Source organism: Penicillium longicatenatum (genome assembly GCF_028827895.1).
Source record: "Penicillium longicatenatum strain IBT 33135 chromosome Unknown contig_1_segment0_segment0, whole genome shotgun sequence".
NCBI classification, from domain to species: Eukaryota; Fungi; Ascomycota; class Eurotiomycetes; order Eurotiales; family Aspergillaceae; genus Penicillium; species Penicillium longicatenatum.
The window spans coordinates 3,420,697-3,437,478 of NW_026643119.1; the positions used below are offsets into that span (position 1 = coordinate 3,420,697).

General features: G+C 49.0%; 7 protein-coding genes across 7 annotated transcripts; 2 read left to right on the forward strand and 5 right to left on the reverse strand.

Annotated features, from left to right (window-relative positions):
* Positions 1-1,119: 1,119 nt before the first annotated feature.
* On the reverse strand, positions 1,120-2,230 carry N7484_002040 (acyl-CoA thioesterase; the record flags this gene model as incomplete). Its single annotated transcript, XM_057112460.1, has 2 exons — positions 1,120-2,031; positions 2,129-2,230. 2 exons carry the CDS (start codon positions 2,228-2,230, stop codon positions 1,120-1,122), a joined length of 1,014 nt encoding a protein of 337 aa, XP_056977197.1.
* Positions 2,231-5,821: 3,591 nt separating this feature from the next.
* Positions 5,822-6,885, forward strand: N7484_002041 (Kelch repeat protein; the record flags this gene model as incomplete). The annotated part of the gene is made up of 2 exons (XM_057112461.1): positions 5,822-5,984; positions 6,047-6,885. 2 exons carry the CDS (start codon positions 5,822-5,824, stop codon positions 6,883-6,885), a joined length of 1,002 nt encoding a protein of 333 aa, XP_056977198.1.
* Positions 6,886-7,001: 116 nt separating this feature from the next.
* On the reverse strand, positions 7,002-7,928 carry N7484_002042 (uncharacterized protein; the record flags this gene model as incomplete). Its single annotated transcript, XM_057112462.1, has 2 exons — positions 7,002-7,440; positions 7,504-7,928. 2 exons carry the CDS (start codon positions 7,926-7,928, stop codon positions 7,002-7,004), a joined length of 864 nt encoding a protein of 287 aa, XP_056977199.1.
* Positions 7,929-8,856: 928 nt separating this feature from the next.
* Positions 8,857-10,734, forward strand: N7484_002043 (GMC family oxidoreductase; the record flags this gene model as incomplete). The annotated part of the gene is made up of 3 exons (XM_057112463.1): positions 8,857-10,393; positions 10,448-10,611; positions 10,666-10,734. 3 exons carry the CDS (start codon positions 8,857-8,859, stop codon positions 10,732-10,734), a joined length of 1,770 nt encoding a protein of 589 aa, XP_056977200.1.
* Positions 10,735-11,327: 593 nt separating this feature from the next.
* N7484_002044 (uncharacterized protein) lies at positions 11,328-11,810 on the reverse strand (the record flags this gene model as incomplete). The annotated part of the gene is made up of 3 exons (XM_057112464.1): positions 11,328-11,465; positions 11,519-11,628; positions 11,693-11,810. The coding sequence occupies 3 exons, from the start codon at positions 11,808-11,810 to the stop codon at positions 11,328-11,330; spliced, it is 366 nt and encodes a 121-aa protein (XP_056977201.1).
* A 523-nt stretch (positions 11,811-12,333) lies between these two features.
* Positions 12,334-13,392, reverse strand: N7484_002045 (uncharacterized protein; the record flags this gene model as incomplete). The annotated part of the gene is made up of 1 exon (XM_057112465.1): positions 12,334-13,392. One exon carries the CDS (start codon positions 13,390-13,392, stop codon positions 12,334-12,336), a length of 1,059 nt encoding a protein of 352 aa, XP_056977202.1.
* Positions 13,393-13,841: 449 nt separating this feature from the next.
* sey1 (dynamin-like GTPase SEY1) lies at positions 13,842-16,664 on the reverse strand (the record flags this gene model as incomplete). The annotated part of the gene is made up of 4 exons (XM_057112466.1): positions 13,842-14,137; positions 14,192-15,936; positions 15,997-16,452; positions 16,516-16,664. The coding sequence occupies 4 exons, from the start codon at positions 16,662-16,664 to the stop codon at positions 13,842-13,844; spliced, it is 2,646 nt and encodes an 881-aa protein (XP_056977203.1).
* Positions 16,665-16,782: the final 118 nt, after the last annotated feature.

A 16,782-nucleotide genomic window follows, 5' to 3' on the forward strand; every position in this document is an offset into this window, starting at 1 on the left:
AACTGGTCTAGTTTAGATCGCCAATTAGAACGAGCAAAGGAGGTCCGTGTCCGATGATGTAAAAAAGGACTCCGGGGACCCAGGCAATAAGACTCTTGTTGCAGCAAAAATCATCAAGTTGCAGACAAGTTCCACATGAAAGAAATCGCGCTAGACTGGGAATGGGGAAAAAATATGAGCAAATAATACCAGGGTGGGCCAATCATGCAGGCGCCGGAGACGCTTGAAGGTGGACCAGAGCACGATGGTCTGACACTTGGAGGCAGGGGCAGACGGGGAATTACGCTAAAGAACTGGGAATGATGATTTTTGGGATTGGACCAATCAGAAGTGAATGAGCAGCACAAGTGGGCAATGCTAGATCAGACGGGAAAGGTGGACAAAGTGGATTTGTTGGCGGCTCCCAAGGCGCCAACAGAAAAAAGTGGATGTATATGATACCGTACAACGTACCTGGATTAGATCCGAGTCTCGAATGCAATCGGCATTTCCCTGGTGGATGGAATATTCAGGGAAACAAAGAGGAGAAGCTTATCAGATATGGAAATGAGGTGAGTAGATCCAGAACAATGGAAAGCGCGACAGAATGCGATTGCTTCACTCCATGAGTTTGGACGATGCGGAAAGTGAGCGAATCACGTGCACATCATGTGAATGTATATGTATTACAGTAATTACGAGTATCTCCAACCTTTGAACACTAGTGAGTGTGTAATCCTTATTGTGACTAATACCCAAGGGGGCTGTGCGCAGCTCTCGGATACCACCGAACCCGAAGTGATCACATCAAGGGATAGATTTCATGTGGAAATATTTCATTGCCCTGCCCCTACCATTGCGTCAAGGCAATGATAGCCTTGAGGGTTGATCAATCACAGCTCTTAGAATCTCAGAATCTAGCCTTGTGCAATCTATGGAGTTATCCTACAGTACTGTAAAAATTCTGGCGTCCGACATCGCTCACGTCGATCACGTCCGTGTGTAGATCTACAGATCAGTCCACCAACCTTAGATCCACGCACCTAGCTGGGCCCATTCCTCAAGCCATGGTTTCCGGCTAAATTTTAGGATAATAACAAGAAGCCTAAATATCCCGCCAATACATTCTATTAATTATATCTATTTACCATGTACCTCGTGCTCTAATTTACTGTCAATGTTGATATATGGTTCTACCACCTGCAGTCCTCGGAGTCTCTCTTGTTCAATCCGCTCCCACGGCCACTCCTCGGAATTCCATGAATCCGAGTTGGCCATCTTCTCCTGCTCAAGGGTCTCGTCATCGGGAAGTTGGTCTGCGCTAATCTTAAGAACCTCTCGCACCAAAGAGCCATCCACGCCTCCAGCGGCCGTAATCCCTTCCCCACTCGCAGGCGTGCCAATGGCAGATGCTTCCGCAGACGAATCTACCGTTGTGCCAAGTGTCTGGACCCCAGCCGGTCGAGCAGGAAGAAAACCGCCAGCACGTAGAATTCGCTCTGGTGCCACGGTCAGTCGACCCTTCTTCACCACATACTTGCTCACGGCGATGGCCAGTAGGGTCTTCTCGCCACCGGCTTTCTTGGCAGGTCGCAGGAACACCGTGAGCGTGTACAGCCATTTCTGATCCCATGAAATCACCTTGGTCTGCATCTCATACAGTTCAAACGGCTTGATCTCGCGCTTATAAGTGCAGTAAACAGACCCGAGTACGATCATGATGGGCAATCGTCTCGGAGGTTTCTTCCCCTCCTTCTGACTCTTAGCCAAAAATTCCTCATCCAATTCTTTGCTGGTAAGACCGACACCAGGGCTGTAGATTCGGCTCACGAGTGCCGTACGCGCCACGTCAAGGTCGCTGAAATATGTGCTATTGGACTTGTGCAGGTTGTAATCGGTCTCGAGTAACGGAGTTCGTGATTTGACGGTGACTGGGACGAAAACCGGATGTGTCGGGTTTCCATGGGCATCGACAATGGCCTTTCCTTTGGGGAAGAATGGGTCATTCGGCTTCCAACGTAGGTTACCTAGGAAATGATACAATATACGGAACTAGAGACGCAGTTAGCGCGTGACATGTCAGCTAGGCGTGCCGGATTTCATAAAAGTCAAATTCAATGGAGTCAATGGGTAGCGCGTTCACACGTACATGCCAGGCAAACGGGAGGTTTTTCAGATTGATGATGGCCAAAATCAAGGCCAGAGTTCGCCATGATGCGAGCGACGCCGCAGATGATGCGAGGCTCCGCATATTATCAGAATAAAGCGCTTCTGATATCACTGACATTGTTAACATCATGGGCTGAAAGGGGTGGTTCGCATAGACAATGGTTTGCGCGATGCAAACAGCGATTTATCACTTACCCGATAAGCGATAAGGAAAACTATATTCCGGCACTGCCGTAGAGGTACCAGATCGGTACCCCTGGTTCGATCTGAAGCGACAGGGCCTTTTATAAGGGATAGAATGGCAAATGACGAAATGGTTCGTGACCAATCTCACGGCCGATCTCTTCAGCTGGTAAGGCGCGACGCCTATCACATCAGACGCAGCCTCGGCCCAACATCTGCACGTGATGCTAAATCGAGTAAGAAATACAACCCACCCATTCTGCTGCTGATTTATTGCGATAGTTGGAAAACATCCCTTTGCTTAAAAAGGCTAGGCCATGTGCCCGGCGTAACTGACGGGACACTGTCTAGCTTCAGTGAATCTCCCGACTTGCCATTTGCAGCACCCAATTGTCATTTTGTACGTTCCAGGCCGTTACGCGAGCACTACGAAGGCAATCTTTAGATCAAGCTGAAGCACATGTGCATAAGACTTTAGGGTCCGATCTACAATAGAATATGTTATATCTTAATGAACCGTGCTAGGTATAGAATCCTGCATAAACATGTTTGACAAAGCAACGTGCCGTAAACGTGGGCGGCTCGATCCCGACCAATCATCATCCCCAACATCAACTTTGCCCATCCGGCCTCCGAAATCTCCGAAACTTATCAAGTCCTGGCAACTGGACATCACCATGCCCCTGAAGAGACCGCTGCCTCAAAAAAGAGCTTGTGATGTCTGTTACCAGCGGAAGGTAAGCTTCATGCTCCAATTCTCGCATCTGACAATTTCCTATCATATTCCTAGCCGTATTAATTCTCGCACTTCATTAAGATTCAATGCATATTTTCACATCCAGATGGCCCATGTGAATGGTGTGTCCATCGTGACCTGGAATGTACCTTTAATAGGGAGCGGCCACGGAAGAAGCGGCGGAACAGGTAAGCCATATTCTTTAAGGAGCCGCGCTCAAGCTCTGCGCCAGTACAAGGTTGTCCCAACACAACTCATCTCTATCTAGCCTGAACACAAGTGATATCGAAACTCTCTCCCAGCGCGTTGATCAGCTTGAAAAGACCTTGGCTCATGCTCAGTCACTAGCTGCTCTTTCGCATGGAGCCTCTACGCGGGATTCTACAGATGCGAGAGATGCGAATCAGACCGGCTTTTCTAGACGCCGCTCTTCACATGATTCTATTCTAGAACCTACAAATGAAAGAAACTCGCCCACAAGCAAGAAATTTGCGAAAATACCAGTATCTGCAAGTCAATTGGGTCCCAATTGGTTTTTCGATGGGATGTCCATTTCATCAGAAGCGGGATTCCAATGGATGTCAACAAGAACTGGTCAGCCTGTGTCCAGAACTGACTTTGCTATTCTTGATCTCAAACCTCCCCCCCAATCAGCACTTCAGCCATCAATCTCTCCAAATTTATGCGAATTGCCAGAGCAGGAAGCTACACGAAGAATATTGAGTACTTTTTTCAGATCCCCGTTTAGACTCGAGTTTCCCGTTTTAAACCAGGATTTATTTGAAAAGACGATTGAGATTGCATATGGGCCTGTGGATGACAATTCGATGTCACTGGATCAGCTTTCAGCAATAGCCTGTGTTCTCAGTGCTATCTCTTTCGTATCTTGCCACAAAACCAGGGGACAAATACCACTTTCTGTGGATGTGGAATCATGTGCAGCCGAGGCAAACCGTCTTATTTCGTTAATGACAGCAGATATGGATTTGAATAAACTTCAAACGGCTTTATTATTGGTGAGCTCAATACGTCTATCAAACTGGCGTTCATCATGCAGAACAACCAGGCTAAACTAGCATACTAGGGACTACGATGCACATTCCATGGCCATTGGCAAGATGCTGCGTTCTTTCATTCCATTGCATGTCGAATAGTCTGCTTCTTAAAAGGGCACATTGTTCAACCAGCCACCCAATTCATATCTGATAGTTGCCGTGTAAGAGGGGAAGAGAGCCAGCATATTCGAGTACTCTTTTGGTTATGCTACATGCTAGACAAGGACATATCTCTGCGCACAGGCAGTCCCCCCTTCTTGTGGATGATTATTGTGACCTTGATCCTCTCGATACCTCCACATATTACTTCAGCTACCTCCAGGATTTGCCTAGAATCCCTGCAGCCGAAGAAGGATACGAAAACATTATCCCGTTCTTGCCAGCAGACCATCGTTTGAGCCATTTGAAGGAGGCGGTGTACTTGAGACTGTATTCCGCTCGAGCAATGAAAGAGGACGATAACCAGCTTCTTTTCCATATTCGAGAGCTGGACGATCAGATCGAATGCTGGCGCTCCTCAATGCCTGCTAATTTCCGACCAGCTCTCTCGTTGTCTCAAACCACACCACCAGACCCCTCCGAACAAGGTGTCCCATATATAATTCGATGCATGTCTCTACAGCTAGATTACCACCACCTCATGACAATCATTCACACAACGGTGCGAAAATGCACCGCCGAGTCCAGTGATGGAGTTCGAGATCTTCATGACGTGGTTCATTCCAGCTTTGATCTATCGTTGGAAGCCAGCCGCTCAACGTTTTGGTGCTTACGGGTTCTCATCGATTTAATTGCAGAAGATGCATTTCGGTCTGTATTCCTCTCTTTTCTCAAAACCACCATAATTGACTCGAAGATAGGTTCATCACTGCCTATTCCACAACTGCTGCCACTTCACTCTTTCTCAATATTGTAATACATCCGCTCGATAAACAAGCGCAGCACGATTTGGAACTATTGATATCTGCAGCAAACATGATACGTAATATGCCTATGGCGAGTTTAACACAGAGAGAGGCCAATAGAATCCAAGGAACTGCGAGCTTTATGATGAGGTTGGTGTGGCTTGGAAGTTGTGCCGTGACTAAGGTTGAAAGAGAGATCAACTCGGAGATCAATTTAGTATAGAGTCCACCGACTAGGCTAGACCTGTTGACGCCTTTATCAAAATATAATGAAAAACAAAAGATCAAATGAGAATCGGTCAGACTTTATATAATCATGAAATTCATTAGTTCATGAATTCAAGTTTTCAATCCCCGGAAACTATACTAAGCGCTATGCATGAGATATAAAACAGAGTCGAGATGGACAGAATCCATCTTCTAATAAAAACAACGTCAGTATACATTGGTTATGCAAGTGGTCTTCAAGGTACTAAATTCTAAAACATGGTGGAGGCATATTTCGGCGTTTTCGGAGGACGTCCTCCATACTCTGTGGGGCAGCAAACCCGTATCATTGGCTACCCGGGCAGTCTCCCGTAGCTACAGAGCGTAGCGGCGATTCGGAACCTTAGATCTCCGTGATTGTCAGAAAAGACGCTTGAACAACTCATTAGGTGCCTGTCACCCTAGCTAAGCCCTTAGAATTTAGCCATAAATATAGCTTCACCTCCAGGACTCTTTCATATCTACTTGGATTTATCAATCACGCGCAGTGACCAACAATACAATCATTCACTTAACTTCCTTCCGAAATGGGGATCACCGCTCAATGTTACAAGCTTATAGAGGCCGAAGTCCTTCAGCGGTCTTCACACATTGTCTCTGTGGTAGACAACCAAGCAGTGATCTTTGGGGGAGAGCTGCAGCCCCGTGAACCCCGCGATAATGATGTCCACTCGGTGTCTTTGGACAGCGGTAAGTAGCAGGAATCTCCAAAAGCCTCAAAGACAACGATACTGATAAGGCCATTTTGTTAGCTACTACAACCATGAATCTTCAGCCCGCAACACCCGAATTCCCCTCAGCACGCGTCGGTACCGCCTCCGCAGTCTTGAACGGAAAGATCTACCTCTTCTCCGGCCGAGGAGGCATCGCCATGGCCCCCATCGACGAAAACGGCGCGATCTGGGAATACGACTTGTCCACCAAAAGCTGGACCTTCATACAGCCATCGGATATAGGCTCGAAAAAGTATCCCGCCGCCCGCAGCTATCACTGCATGACTAGTGATGGCAAAGACACCCTCTATCTCCACGCAGGATGTCCCGAAAAGGGAAGACTCGGAGACTTATGGGCCTTCAAACTTCTCACCAAAGAATGGACTGAGCTTGCGCCGGCCTTTGATCCCCCTCGTGGGGGTACATCGATTGCTTTTGCTGATGGGAAACTGTATCGCATGAATGGCTTTGATGGGGAGACTGAGCAGGGCGGGAACCTGGATATCTATACGCCGGAGACTAATTCTTGGGATTCACATTCCTATTGCGCGGATGGCAAGGGTGGTCCGACGCCACGGAGTGTCAGCACCTTGTTGCCGATTTCACTTGGGGGGCGATCTTATCTAGTTACTATGTTTGGAGAGCGGGATCCTAGTTCGCTGGGCCATCAGGGTGCCGGGAAGATGTTGAGTGATGTATGGGCCTTCGATCTTGGAAGCAAGATGTGGGGTCAGGCTGATTTGCAGGGAAGTGAGCTTCCACTTGCGCGGGGCTGGTTCGATGCTGATGTTGCGGCCTCCGATGCAATCGTCGTTCACGGTGGGCTGGGAGAATCGAATGAACGACTTGGAGATATCTGGAGACTTGAATTTGCATGAATGAAATTCGGTAGTACATAGGGATGCATCGAAACTTATGTATTCTTATATAAACGCGGTGGTCGATAGCGCGGCTAATAAACCCTGCTTGACGCTGCATGGGAATACAGCATTTCTCAAGTGAACTGTCTATCACGCTTCTCTCCATAGTGATTTGGCACACCAAAAGTCACATTGCTAATGTCACCATAAGAGACCCCAAGCTGTATGCCCGCATTCGTATTGTTGTTACCAAAGGTCACAGTTACCGGTTGCTCTTTCATCTTCGCTGCCATTTGGGAAATAGCCGGCTCCTGGATTTTTGCCAGCAATTCCTTCAGCAGTGCCTGGGATATATCCAACGCTTTCTTCTGTGCTTTGAACTGCCGATATGCTTCATGGTATGCATCTTCAAGCTCGTCATCTTCCAAATCGGCCATGGGCACTTTAAAATCCTTCTTGCGCTGGGCAATGTCTGTCTCTTCCGCATCCCCTCTTTGAATCGCCAATGTGACTTCCTGCTGTTTCCTTTCCCGAGTTTCTTCCGTGATGTGAGAAGTTCGCAAGGTGCTTATGCTATAAGAACCGTACGTGAGTACACAAACTTTAATCTCAAGGTCTCATCCTAGTCCCACATACAGTGTGGCTATACTGACTACTTCGGTGATAGTGACTTGGCAGTTTAGAAGTTTCTTCTCCATAGATTCAATATGATGCTGCTTCCAGAAGCCAATCTTTGATCGGTCCAGTAAGGACAGTGAATCGTGTTTCGAGTGTTTGGTCCAGCGCTGCAGATCGAGTCTGAATTCGTCACACGTTTCACCGCATGTTTTGATGGTCGACTTGGTATTCTCAGCAACACCTAGAGATTCCCATGTTTCATCACCAACTGAATCAAGAGAGACAAGAGATCGCTCGACTGAGCCTATACTTTCTCGCAGGGTGGCAACGTTCTCTGGGGCATCTTTGATCTGCCTCAGGTCCTCTGCTAGCAATCGGACGCCGTGTAAAGCGGGTCCGACGATACCTACGATGCTTGCCGTAATGCTTAGTGGATCGGCCATGGTTTTTTGAGAGATTCAAGGGCCTTGGAGATGAAAGGACCTTGGCGCCTCCGATCGCATAAGAGCGGGGTCTCAGTCACCTGATGAGGTGCCAGATGGGGGCTATCATCTCCCGTGTTGTGAAACAGCATGCATATGTAATTTGTCCAACCTGGGCATAGAACCGGTATGTCTTGTTTATTTTTTCTGGGCAATGAACTGGCTTGCAGGAGTGAGACAATGGCAACTGAGAATTGTATACATCTCAGGTGTCCGAAGTAAGTCCGTTCTGGAGGGTGTTCCTATTTAGTACGTGTGGGGTAGAATTGTTTCAACTGTGTATAAGAATTTGTCGCAGATTCGTAAAGTCATGACGTATTTCATGCGGAGTCATCACCCTCCAAGGCTATTGCTCCTTCATTCTGTGAATTGTTGCGCAAATTAATTAGAGGCGAGACGCTGACCGCAGGCGCCCAAACCAAATCCGAGTTATTACCGACTATATTGCCGAGAGTTTCCCGAGACCGGCGAGCTCGGCAGGCTGACAACGGGATCGAGGTGCCTTGCTGATTGGCCCCTGGAGACATATCTCATGCGGAGAGTCCTCGCTTCCCCTCATGAGGAGACGCAATCGGTCTGACTTGCAGACATTTTTTGATGTGTTAGTCGTCAACTGGCATCCTGTCAAAACTAGATTAAGCAGCCCTCGTAAACACCGCATGTGGCTCTATGCATCGGACTTCACTCGGCACTCCGCAAGGCATACCGGAGTATCGGCAATGAAGCAGCTATCTAGAACAATGTTGCGTCCAATACAGAATATATAAAGTCAATGTTGATTCTCATCTGTTTTGGATATTCACAACAATCGACAACAAAGGCTTCACAAGCCCACACCTCTCACGCATTTATCCCAAGGTTCTCCCTTTACCAAAATCAACCACTCAAAATGGCATTCGTTTCCAACGGCTCTGAGTACGACTTCGTCATCGTGGGCGGCGGTACAGCTGGCAACGCAGTAGCTGGCCGCCTCGCCGAAAACCCCAATGTCCGCATTCTAGTAGTTGAAGCTGGCATCCCAAACCCAGATCAAATCGAAGAAATCACCACCCCAGCCAAGGCTTTCAATCTCCGTGGAAGCAAATATGATTGGGCCTACAAGACGACCATGATCAAGCGCGACGACTACGAGCGAGTCGAAAAGCCCAACACTCGTGGAAAGACCCTGGGTGGAAGTTCATGCGCCAATTACTTCACCTGGATCCCAGGTTCCAAGCCGACCTTTGACGACTGGGAGCAGTTCGGTGGCCAGGATTGGACCTGGGACAACTGCGTCGATTACCTGCGCAAATGTGCGACTTATCACGACGACGAAAAATTGTATCCCAACGAACTGAGCAAGATTGGAACTGGTGGCCCTGTGAACATTGCCCATGCCGATTTGGTGCCCGAAATGCAACCATTTCGCGATGCTCTCACTCAAGCATGGGTTTCTAAGGGCGAAGCTTTGACTGAAGATATCTTCTCCGGTGAGATGAGGGGTCTGACGCACTGTGTGGACACTATCTATGGAGGTCAGCGCCAAGGCAGCTTTTTGTACCTCAAGAACAAGCCCAACGTGACCATTCTCTATGGGGTCCAATCAAAGCGTCTGATCATTGACCCAGAAACTGCTATCTGCTCTGGTGTTACTGTCATCAGTGCTGACTCGGACGCTGAGATCAGCGTCTACGCTAGCCGGGAGGTGATCCTGTCTCAAGGTGTCTTCGAGACCCCTAAGCTCCTCATGCTGAGCGGCATCGGCCCAGCTGCTGAACTCGCCAAACACGGCATCACTCCCATTGTGAAATCTGCCCATGTCGGCCAACATCTTCTGGACCACCCAATCGTGCCCTTCGTGCTCCAAATCAAAGATGGAATGGGTCTAGACGATCACATCATCCGATCCGGCCCCTTGAATGACCAGGCAGTGAGCACATACAAGCGTGACAAGACCGGTCCCATCAGCTCTGGACTCCTAGAGCTAGTGGGATTCCCACGTATCGATCAGCGCCTAGAGAAGTACCCGGCGTACCGCGAGGCCAAGGCAGCAAACGGCGGACTGGATCCCTTCGGACCAGCAGGCCAACCTCATTTCGAGCTTGATTTTGTCGGACTGTTCAGCACAGCCTTCCAATGGCATTACCCAGTTCCCGAAAAGGGAAGCTACATGACTGTCATTGTTGATCTGCTGCGACCCCTGTCTGAGGGTGAAGTTACCCTGAACAGCTCCAACCCTCTTGTGCAGCCAAACATCAACCTGAACTTTTTCGGTAACGATTTGGATATCCTGGCTATGCGAGAAGGTGTTCGTTGGACCTACGATGTCTTGACTAGCGGTGCTGGATTCAAAGACATCGTTGTGAGCGAGTACCCGTGGAAGATGCCTCTTCACTCTGATGAGGAGATGAACCATGCTGTTCTGGATCGAAGCCAGACTGGATTCCGTGAGTGACCTTGACCCCCTTGATACACTCATAACTTTACTGACGTCTTGCAAGACCCTTGTGGTACGGCCCGTCTCTCGAAGAGTATCCACCAGGGTGTGGTTGACTCGAAGCTCCGGGTGCACGGAGTGCGCAACCTGAGGATTGCGGACGCTTCTATCATCCCTGTGATTCCCGATTGCCGTATTCAAAACTCGGTTTATATGATTGGTGAGAAGGTAAGCAGTCTTCTCAGACTCGACTACTCTTTGACAAGACTAACACATATTTAGGGTGCGGATATTATCAAATCTGCTCACAAGGATCTTTATGACGTTCAAATGGTCTCGAGCAAACTGTAAACTTTGCCACCATACTTGAGTCCATATGTTTCTTTCCAGTGTCTTGCCATTTTGTCTCGATTGAGTTATTTGATATTTAGAAAACAGAAGAATCCCGCAGATTAGACCTAAATTCATCCAAAAACCTATGAAAGTAAGGCTGATAATGACCGTTTCAAATATTTTGACACCTGAACGGCCAAACTTTAAGGTCTCTGGCCGTAATGATTCCCAATCTGCTAGTGAACTTACCTTGATATCGGAAAGGTCACCCTTATTAGCCACATGAATGTGAAAAGTAGGAATTGCTTGATTTATTACTTCTGAACTGGAAAGTAAGGAACAAGAAAAGGAAGAAATCCTTTGGCGTTGCCAAGGATAAAGAGAATAATAGGGAGCTTAATTAGCGTAAACTGTGGAATCTGGGGGATTTAATGCATCGATAATATACTCCACCTACTAGTTAGACCCTGGGTGGAAGCTAAAGTTTTGACTCCACTTCAGACATTTACTAACTTAACTGATACGTGTATTATTGAATAGAAAATAACTCATATTCCATATTTCCAAGCATACAAACAATTACCTAAATTGACAATTCCATTCTCTCAGCCTCACATTTCATCCAAATCAGGAGCCCTCTCCGGCTCAGCCTGAGCCTTCTTCGAGGTACTAGTAGCACCTTTGCCACCCTTCGCTTCATAGCCATACAGACTTTCGAAAATATCCCTCTTATGAGCTTCAATAGTAGCCTGCAACAGTTAGTCCCCTTATCAAGATTACCCAAATACCAAAGATCTCCTACCTTATCCCAGGGTCCAGTAGTAGCCTCAGCTTCAGCCTTCCTCTGCTCTAATTCTTGCTTCAGCAACGACGAATTCTCAAAGTCATCGGGGAAGGTAGTGTTGACGAAGACTAGATGAAGAGTATCACCCTGGTCACTAATCAACCGTTAATGTGGGAGGTACAGACAACATACATTGCTCTTCGGCTTTCGGATCTGCGTGGACCTTGTGGTGGACGGACGCCCGTGATAATTGGGCAATTCGGACCGCCGAGGGCCGGAGGAGATGACGTTTTGTTAGAGCTGGATACATTTTGGAAGTCGGACATTTGTTCATCAAAGTATTTGAGAAGCTCTTGATATTTATGTCTGGGCCTCTGTTCACATGGTCACGATGATGATGATGTCAGTAGTCATATGACTCCGTATCAAAGAGCTGGATTGACCAATCAATTTTGTAGATTTGGTTCTAGATTCCGACGTTTAGTTGCTAGAGAAGTAGGGATGGAGGTGTCATTGGAGGATTTCGGGAGCTTCTTGTGGAGGTGGCGACTGGAGATCTCGCTCCATGGTACTTCTATCCCGATACGGCTAGACATGCTTGGTTGTTTAGCTTTAAATATGATAAACCTGTGACAAACAGCCTAATATTCTAGATGCCGTTCATTCAAAAAAATGATTCAACGAGAACCTTTTATCGTCTCCAGCTAGTTAGTGGAGATGCATTTATCAAACCTACGATCTACACAAAATACACTGTCACGAACACAAGCACTCAAGGTTTCCTTTGCGACTAACATTTAAAGAACCAGTATCAAAGCATTAAATAACCCCTCCTAGAAGATAGCCATACAATTAGGCGGACTAGAAACCCCCCTGGCACAGTTCAACGGGCTACTCGAAACAAAAAAGCTCCACCTCCCAAGCCTCTGACAAGTTTCAGCCAGAACATCCAAATCAAACATCTCCCCAATCGGAATCCCCCATCCAGCCAGCAGCCAATGATGCAAATCAAACTCCTCATTCAAAGCCGGGAAAACCTCAAAACTAACCGCATCCGACGCAACGGCCGCAAAATGATTATCCCACATAAACCTCACCACCCTCTCACTCTGCTCAATCCCCGCATGCTGCGGCATAGGCTGCTGACTATATTCCAGCCGCTGCTCAGCAGACATACCCGCCCAGGTATCCGGGAGCCCGACACGGAGGAAAAAGATATCACCGCGCTGGAAGCTGATGTTGCATTCGGCGGCGATCTCTTGCACTTCATCTAGGGTGATGGTTTGGCGGGTAAGTGCGTTGAGGGGGATTCCTCTCTTCTTGGCGTAGGAGACGTAGTCTATTAGGACGCCGCGGCCTGCGATGCCCTTTTTGGCCCAGAAGCCGATGCCGATGCGGGGGGAGTTGGTGTCTTTGATTTCGGTTGCTGTTGTGCCGCCGTGGAAGAGGCGACGGTTTGGGTCTGTTGGAGTTGGAGCTGGGGCGTTGTGGTGTCTGAAACCATCCCATTGGGAGGACTGTTGGGGGTTGAAGTGGTATTCGTCGTCCAAGGCGATACCTTCGGCTACCCATTTGATGTTATGTTCGAATGGCTTGCGGCCGAATCCTGGGCGTGTCATTAGTATCGGAGCCATTGAGTGAGCCTCAGTTTGAGCTTGGGTCCGATTTCTTGCAAGTGTATTTGGCATACCTGGTGGGGTCAAGTTCTCGATATCCCAGTTCAGGCACACGCGCTCGCCGGTCTGGATCTGTGTTCGTGCGGCATCTGCTACTACCTCCGGTGTCAATAGGCGCAGCATGCCCAGACCTTCTTCCTCAGACCCAGGTGCATCAGGCCAATATCGGCGCTTGTCGAGTAGGTCATCGAATTTCTCTGGCAGTGGTGCGGCCATGTTGGTAGGTGGGTTGTAGCACAGATTAGGTAGATGCAATGTTGAACAGGGTTTCAAACAACCTTTACGATATCCCTCAGTGGTTGTAGAGACCTAAAAAGGAATTGGAATGAGAACTGGATTGACTGTTACGGGTAAACAACTGATAAATAGCGGTAAAAGAGACCCAGAGTCGGAGGAAGTCCGGGCTGACGTGGGGATGACCCCGCAACTCAGTCAGCGAGTGGAATGCATAGCTACCATCCTAAGCATTCACCAAGCTTTACCTCGGTTTATCTAGCTTCAACTAAATACTTTAATTCCACTGGATAAGAGATTCAAATGCATGGGTTCATTGTTTAGTACATATCCTCGGGGCTATTTGATATCCAATGCCGCTATAATAAATCTAACTCAAGAGGGAAAAATACAAGATGTATTCGTTGCAAATCAGCAAGTAGGAATAGAATTTACAAGTCATCCAGGTCGTCGTTGGCCTTAGAGCTAGGCTTTTGCATGTCGGACATCTCATACTCTTCCTTGCGGCTTGAGGAACCTGTCCGGTCCGCCGACATGGCCATAGCCTGTCGACCAGTATCGGAGGACTCGAGGAAGTCGCGCAGGCGGCGTTTGCCCTCCACAAGAGCCTGCTGCGATGCTGCCTCGGTCATCTTCAGGATGGGGCCCCACAGGTTAAGCTGGTAGGTGATGTAGGCGCCTACAGCGCACACAAACAGCAGGAAGAAGTAGGCGGGGTTGCGGAGAACTAGATGGCCGTGTTAATCAATGTCGGATGGGATGAAAAGGTATTGAAACTTACCTGCAACAATCTCGTTCCATCCTAGGGCGATCAGCAGGCCATAGAAGTAGAGCGGCACCTGGGTAATGCCACCAATGGCACTCCGCTTGGCCTCAACATACACGCCGTCAGCGGTTTTCTTGAAGCGCACAGTGAGCTCCTGGCGCTTGGCATCGCCAAGGATTGTCATCTCCTCCTCTAGGCTCTTGCCTTCATCCTCATCCACTCCTCCGATCGGAGGCAAATCCTCCTCGTCAGCAGCTGTTGCCGAGCTTGGGGTGTGCCCAATCCACCGGTCCAGTGGCGGTGGTGCGGATGTTTCGACAAGACGGAAGCGAGAAAGAAGAGGAATTAAAGTCAAGGTGGACTCGCGAGCACGAGTGTAGATGCCCTCAATATCATCCGTCGGGCGCCAGATGCGTGGGACACCTTCATCGTCATATCGGAACTTGTCCTCAAAGTTCTCCCGCAGCTTCAGCAACAAGTTGCCTTCGGTCATTTCCTCGTCAATCTTAGCGCGCAGAACGCCCCATGATTTGCGACGCAGGCGCCACAGACCAACGTCAACTTCTTCGAGGCTGGCATCGAAACTACTAGCCCGGTCCGTGAATCTCCGTTCCGCATCAAGAACAGTCTCCACAAATACATTCCAAACGCGATCCCAGAATGCCTTCTCGGTGGGCTTGTCTCCATTCTCTGGGGCGCCACCGCCAGCACGGCCGGAACCAAGGTTGTTAAATTCAAGTCCGACGGATTCACCCAGACGAGACTGCACCCAACGCTCAATACGGCTCGCCAGGCGTCTCATCTCATCCCGCCGCAGGCGAGCACTGGCCTCAGAGAGCTCTTTCTCGTACAGCTTCAACTCTTGCTTGTAATTACTCCAAGATGTGCCTTCCACCACGGTGGATTTAGCAACTTCCATAAACTTCTCCAGCGAGATCTTGGTTTCTTTGTTCACAATTTCAGCGAAATCGTAGTTGCCGCCCTTTTTCTGGCCAGACTTGACGGATTCGGTGACGGTGTCACTGAAATCGCGGATACCGGACTTGTGCGCAGCCGAGAGCTGGCCATGGAACAGAGCCTTCAGTCGAGTATCGACCTTGCCCTCCAGCTCAGCCTTCTTACGCTGGTATACGCCCTTGTGGTACCGACTGGCCTCGACTTCAAAGCCTTTGATAGTCTTGGAGCGGGCTGCCCGCATGGCCGCACCCAACCCTCCGAGCACCTCTGGGGCTCCCAAACGAACAGCCTCTGCTTGCTTGTCCTCAAACGCAGTGATGGCCTCATCAAATCCAATCATAACCTCACGCAGAATTTCATCGCAACGGAACTGAGCGAGCAGTTCTTGTTGTGTAGGAAGATCCAAGTCTTTGTTGTTGACAATCTGGTCCCAGATGCCCTCAGCGTAATGCGAGAATCCATCAGCCGGGATGCGTCGGTGGTACTCGGGTAAGAATACTCCTCCCTCAGAAAATTCGCCTCTGAGCGCATCTCTCTTGGGGTCACGGAAGCCATCGCGGAACCGCAGACCAAGCTTCTTGGTTTCCGCCACAAACTGATCTGGCTGGTAGCCCTTGTGCGGGAGTCCGTAGAACTGGAAATCGAAGTAGTCGTGAATGGTCGACTTCTCCAAGCCAGCTGGCTTTGAGATCGTATCCCAAAGACGAGACAAATCTTCCAATAATGTCTTCTGGAGGTTCTTGAGTGGGGTGGTACCGATAAAGTCGCGGATAACAAAGAAAAGGAGGGATCGGTGCGTAGTACTAGAAACCAATTAGTGCTCTGATCAAGTATCGAGCGAGCGCAATCGAAATTGTCCTTACTTTTTGTCCTTCAGAAATAGTTGCAGGTTCACTTCAAAGACGGTCTTCAGGAGACCCATGTTGGCTCCCTGGTACAGGCCCACCTGGTGCTCCCAAATGTTGACAATGAGTACCTCACTTGTCGCAAGCGCGAAAAGAGCACTCTTGCGCTCGAAATCCTGGTCTTCTCCTCGTTCGCGACCATCGGTACCTTCAACATCCATCACCAAAATATTATCCGCCATGCGCGATCCATCGGCTGTGGCGCTTTCCTCCTGCTTCTTATTTTTCGACAGCCAGATACCCTTGGTGGTCTGTCTGCGCTCCAGCTCTGACATGACAGAGAACTGGGTACCGAAGAGCTGGTTCAACAGGGTGGACTTGCCAGTGGACTGCGAACCAAACACGGAGATGAGGTGGTAATTGAAGCCGGCCGGAGTGACATCTTCGAGGGATAGGTACTTGGAGAGGTTTGGACTGTCGAGTTTCTGTTAGTAGCTGTAGGCGCAGGCCAAGCGTCAACAAATCGAGGGGTCGTACTTGAACTCCTTATCTCCATCGATGACCTGCACACCATGCTCGTAGGCGGCGGCGGCGTCCGCATTGTTACCGATCGTAGCGAAATGTCCGTTTGCCATTACAGGAGGCGCTGTTGGATTTCTGCCCAGTCCCGACGGGCGTTCAGACATCTTCAAAGCGTTCCCTTGAGGGTGTGGTGTTGTGGGGACAGATCGCCGATGAGGAGTGGCGAGAACAAGGAGAGCGGGAACTAGGAGGTTGGGGGGAGGAAGGTGGATCAAGTAAACA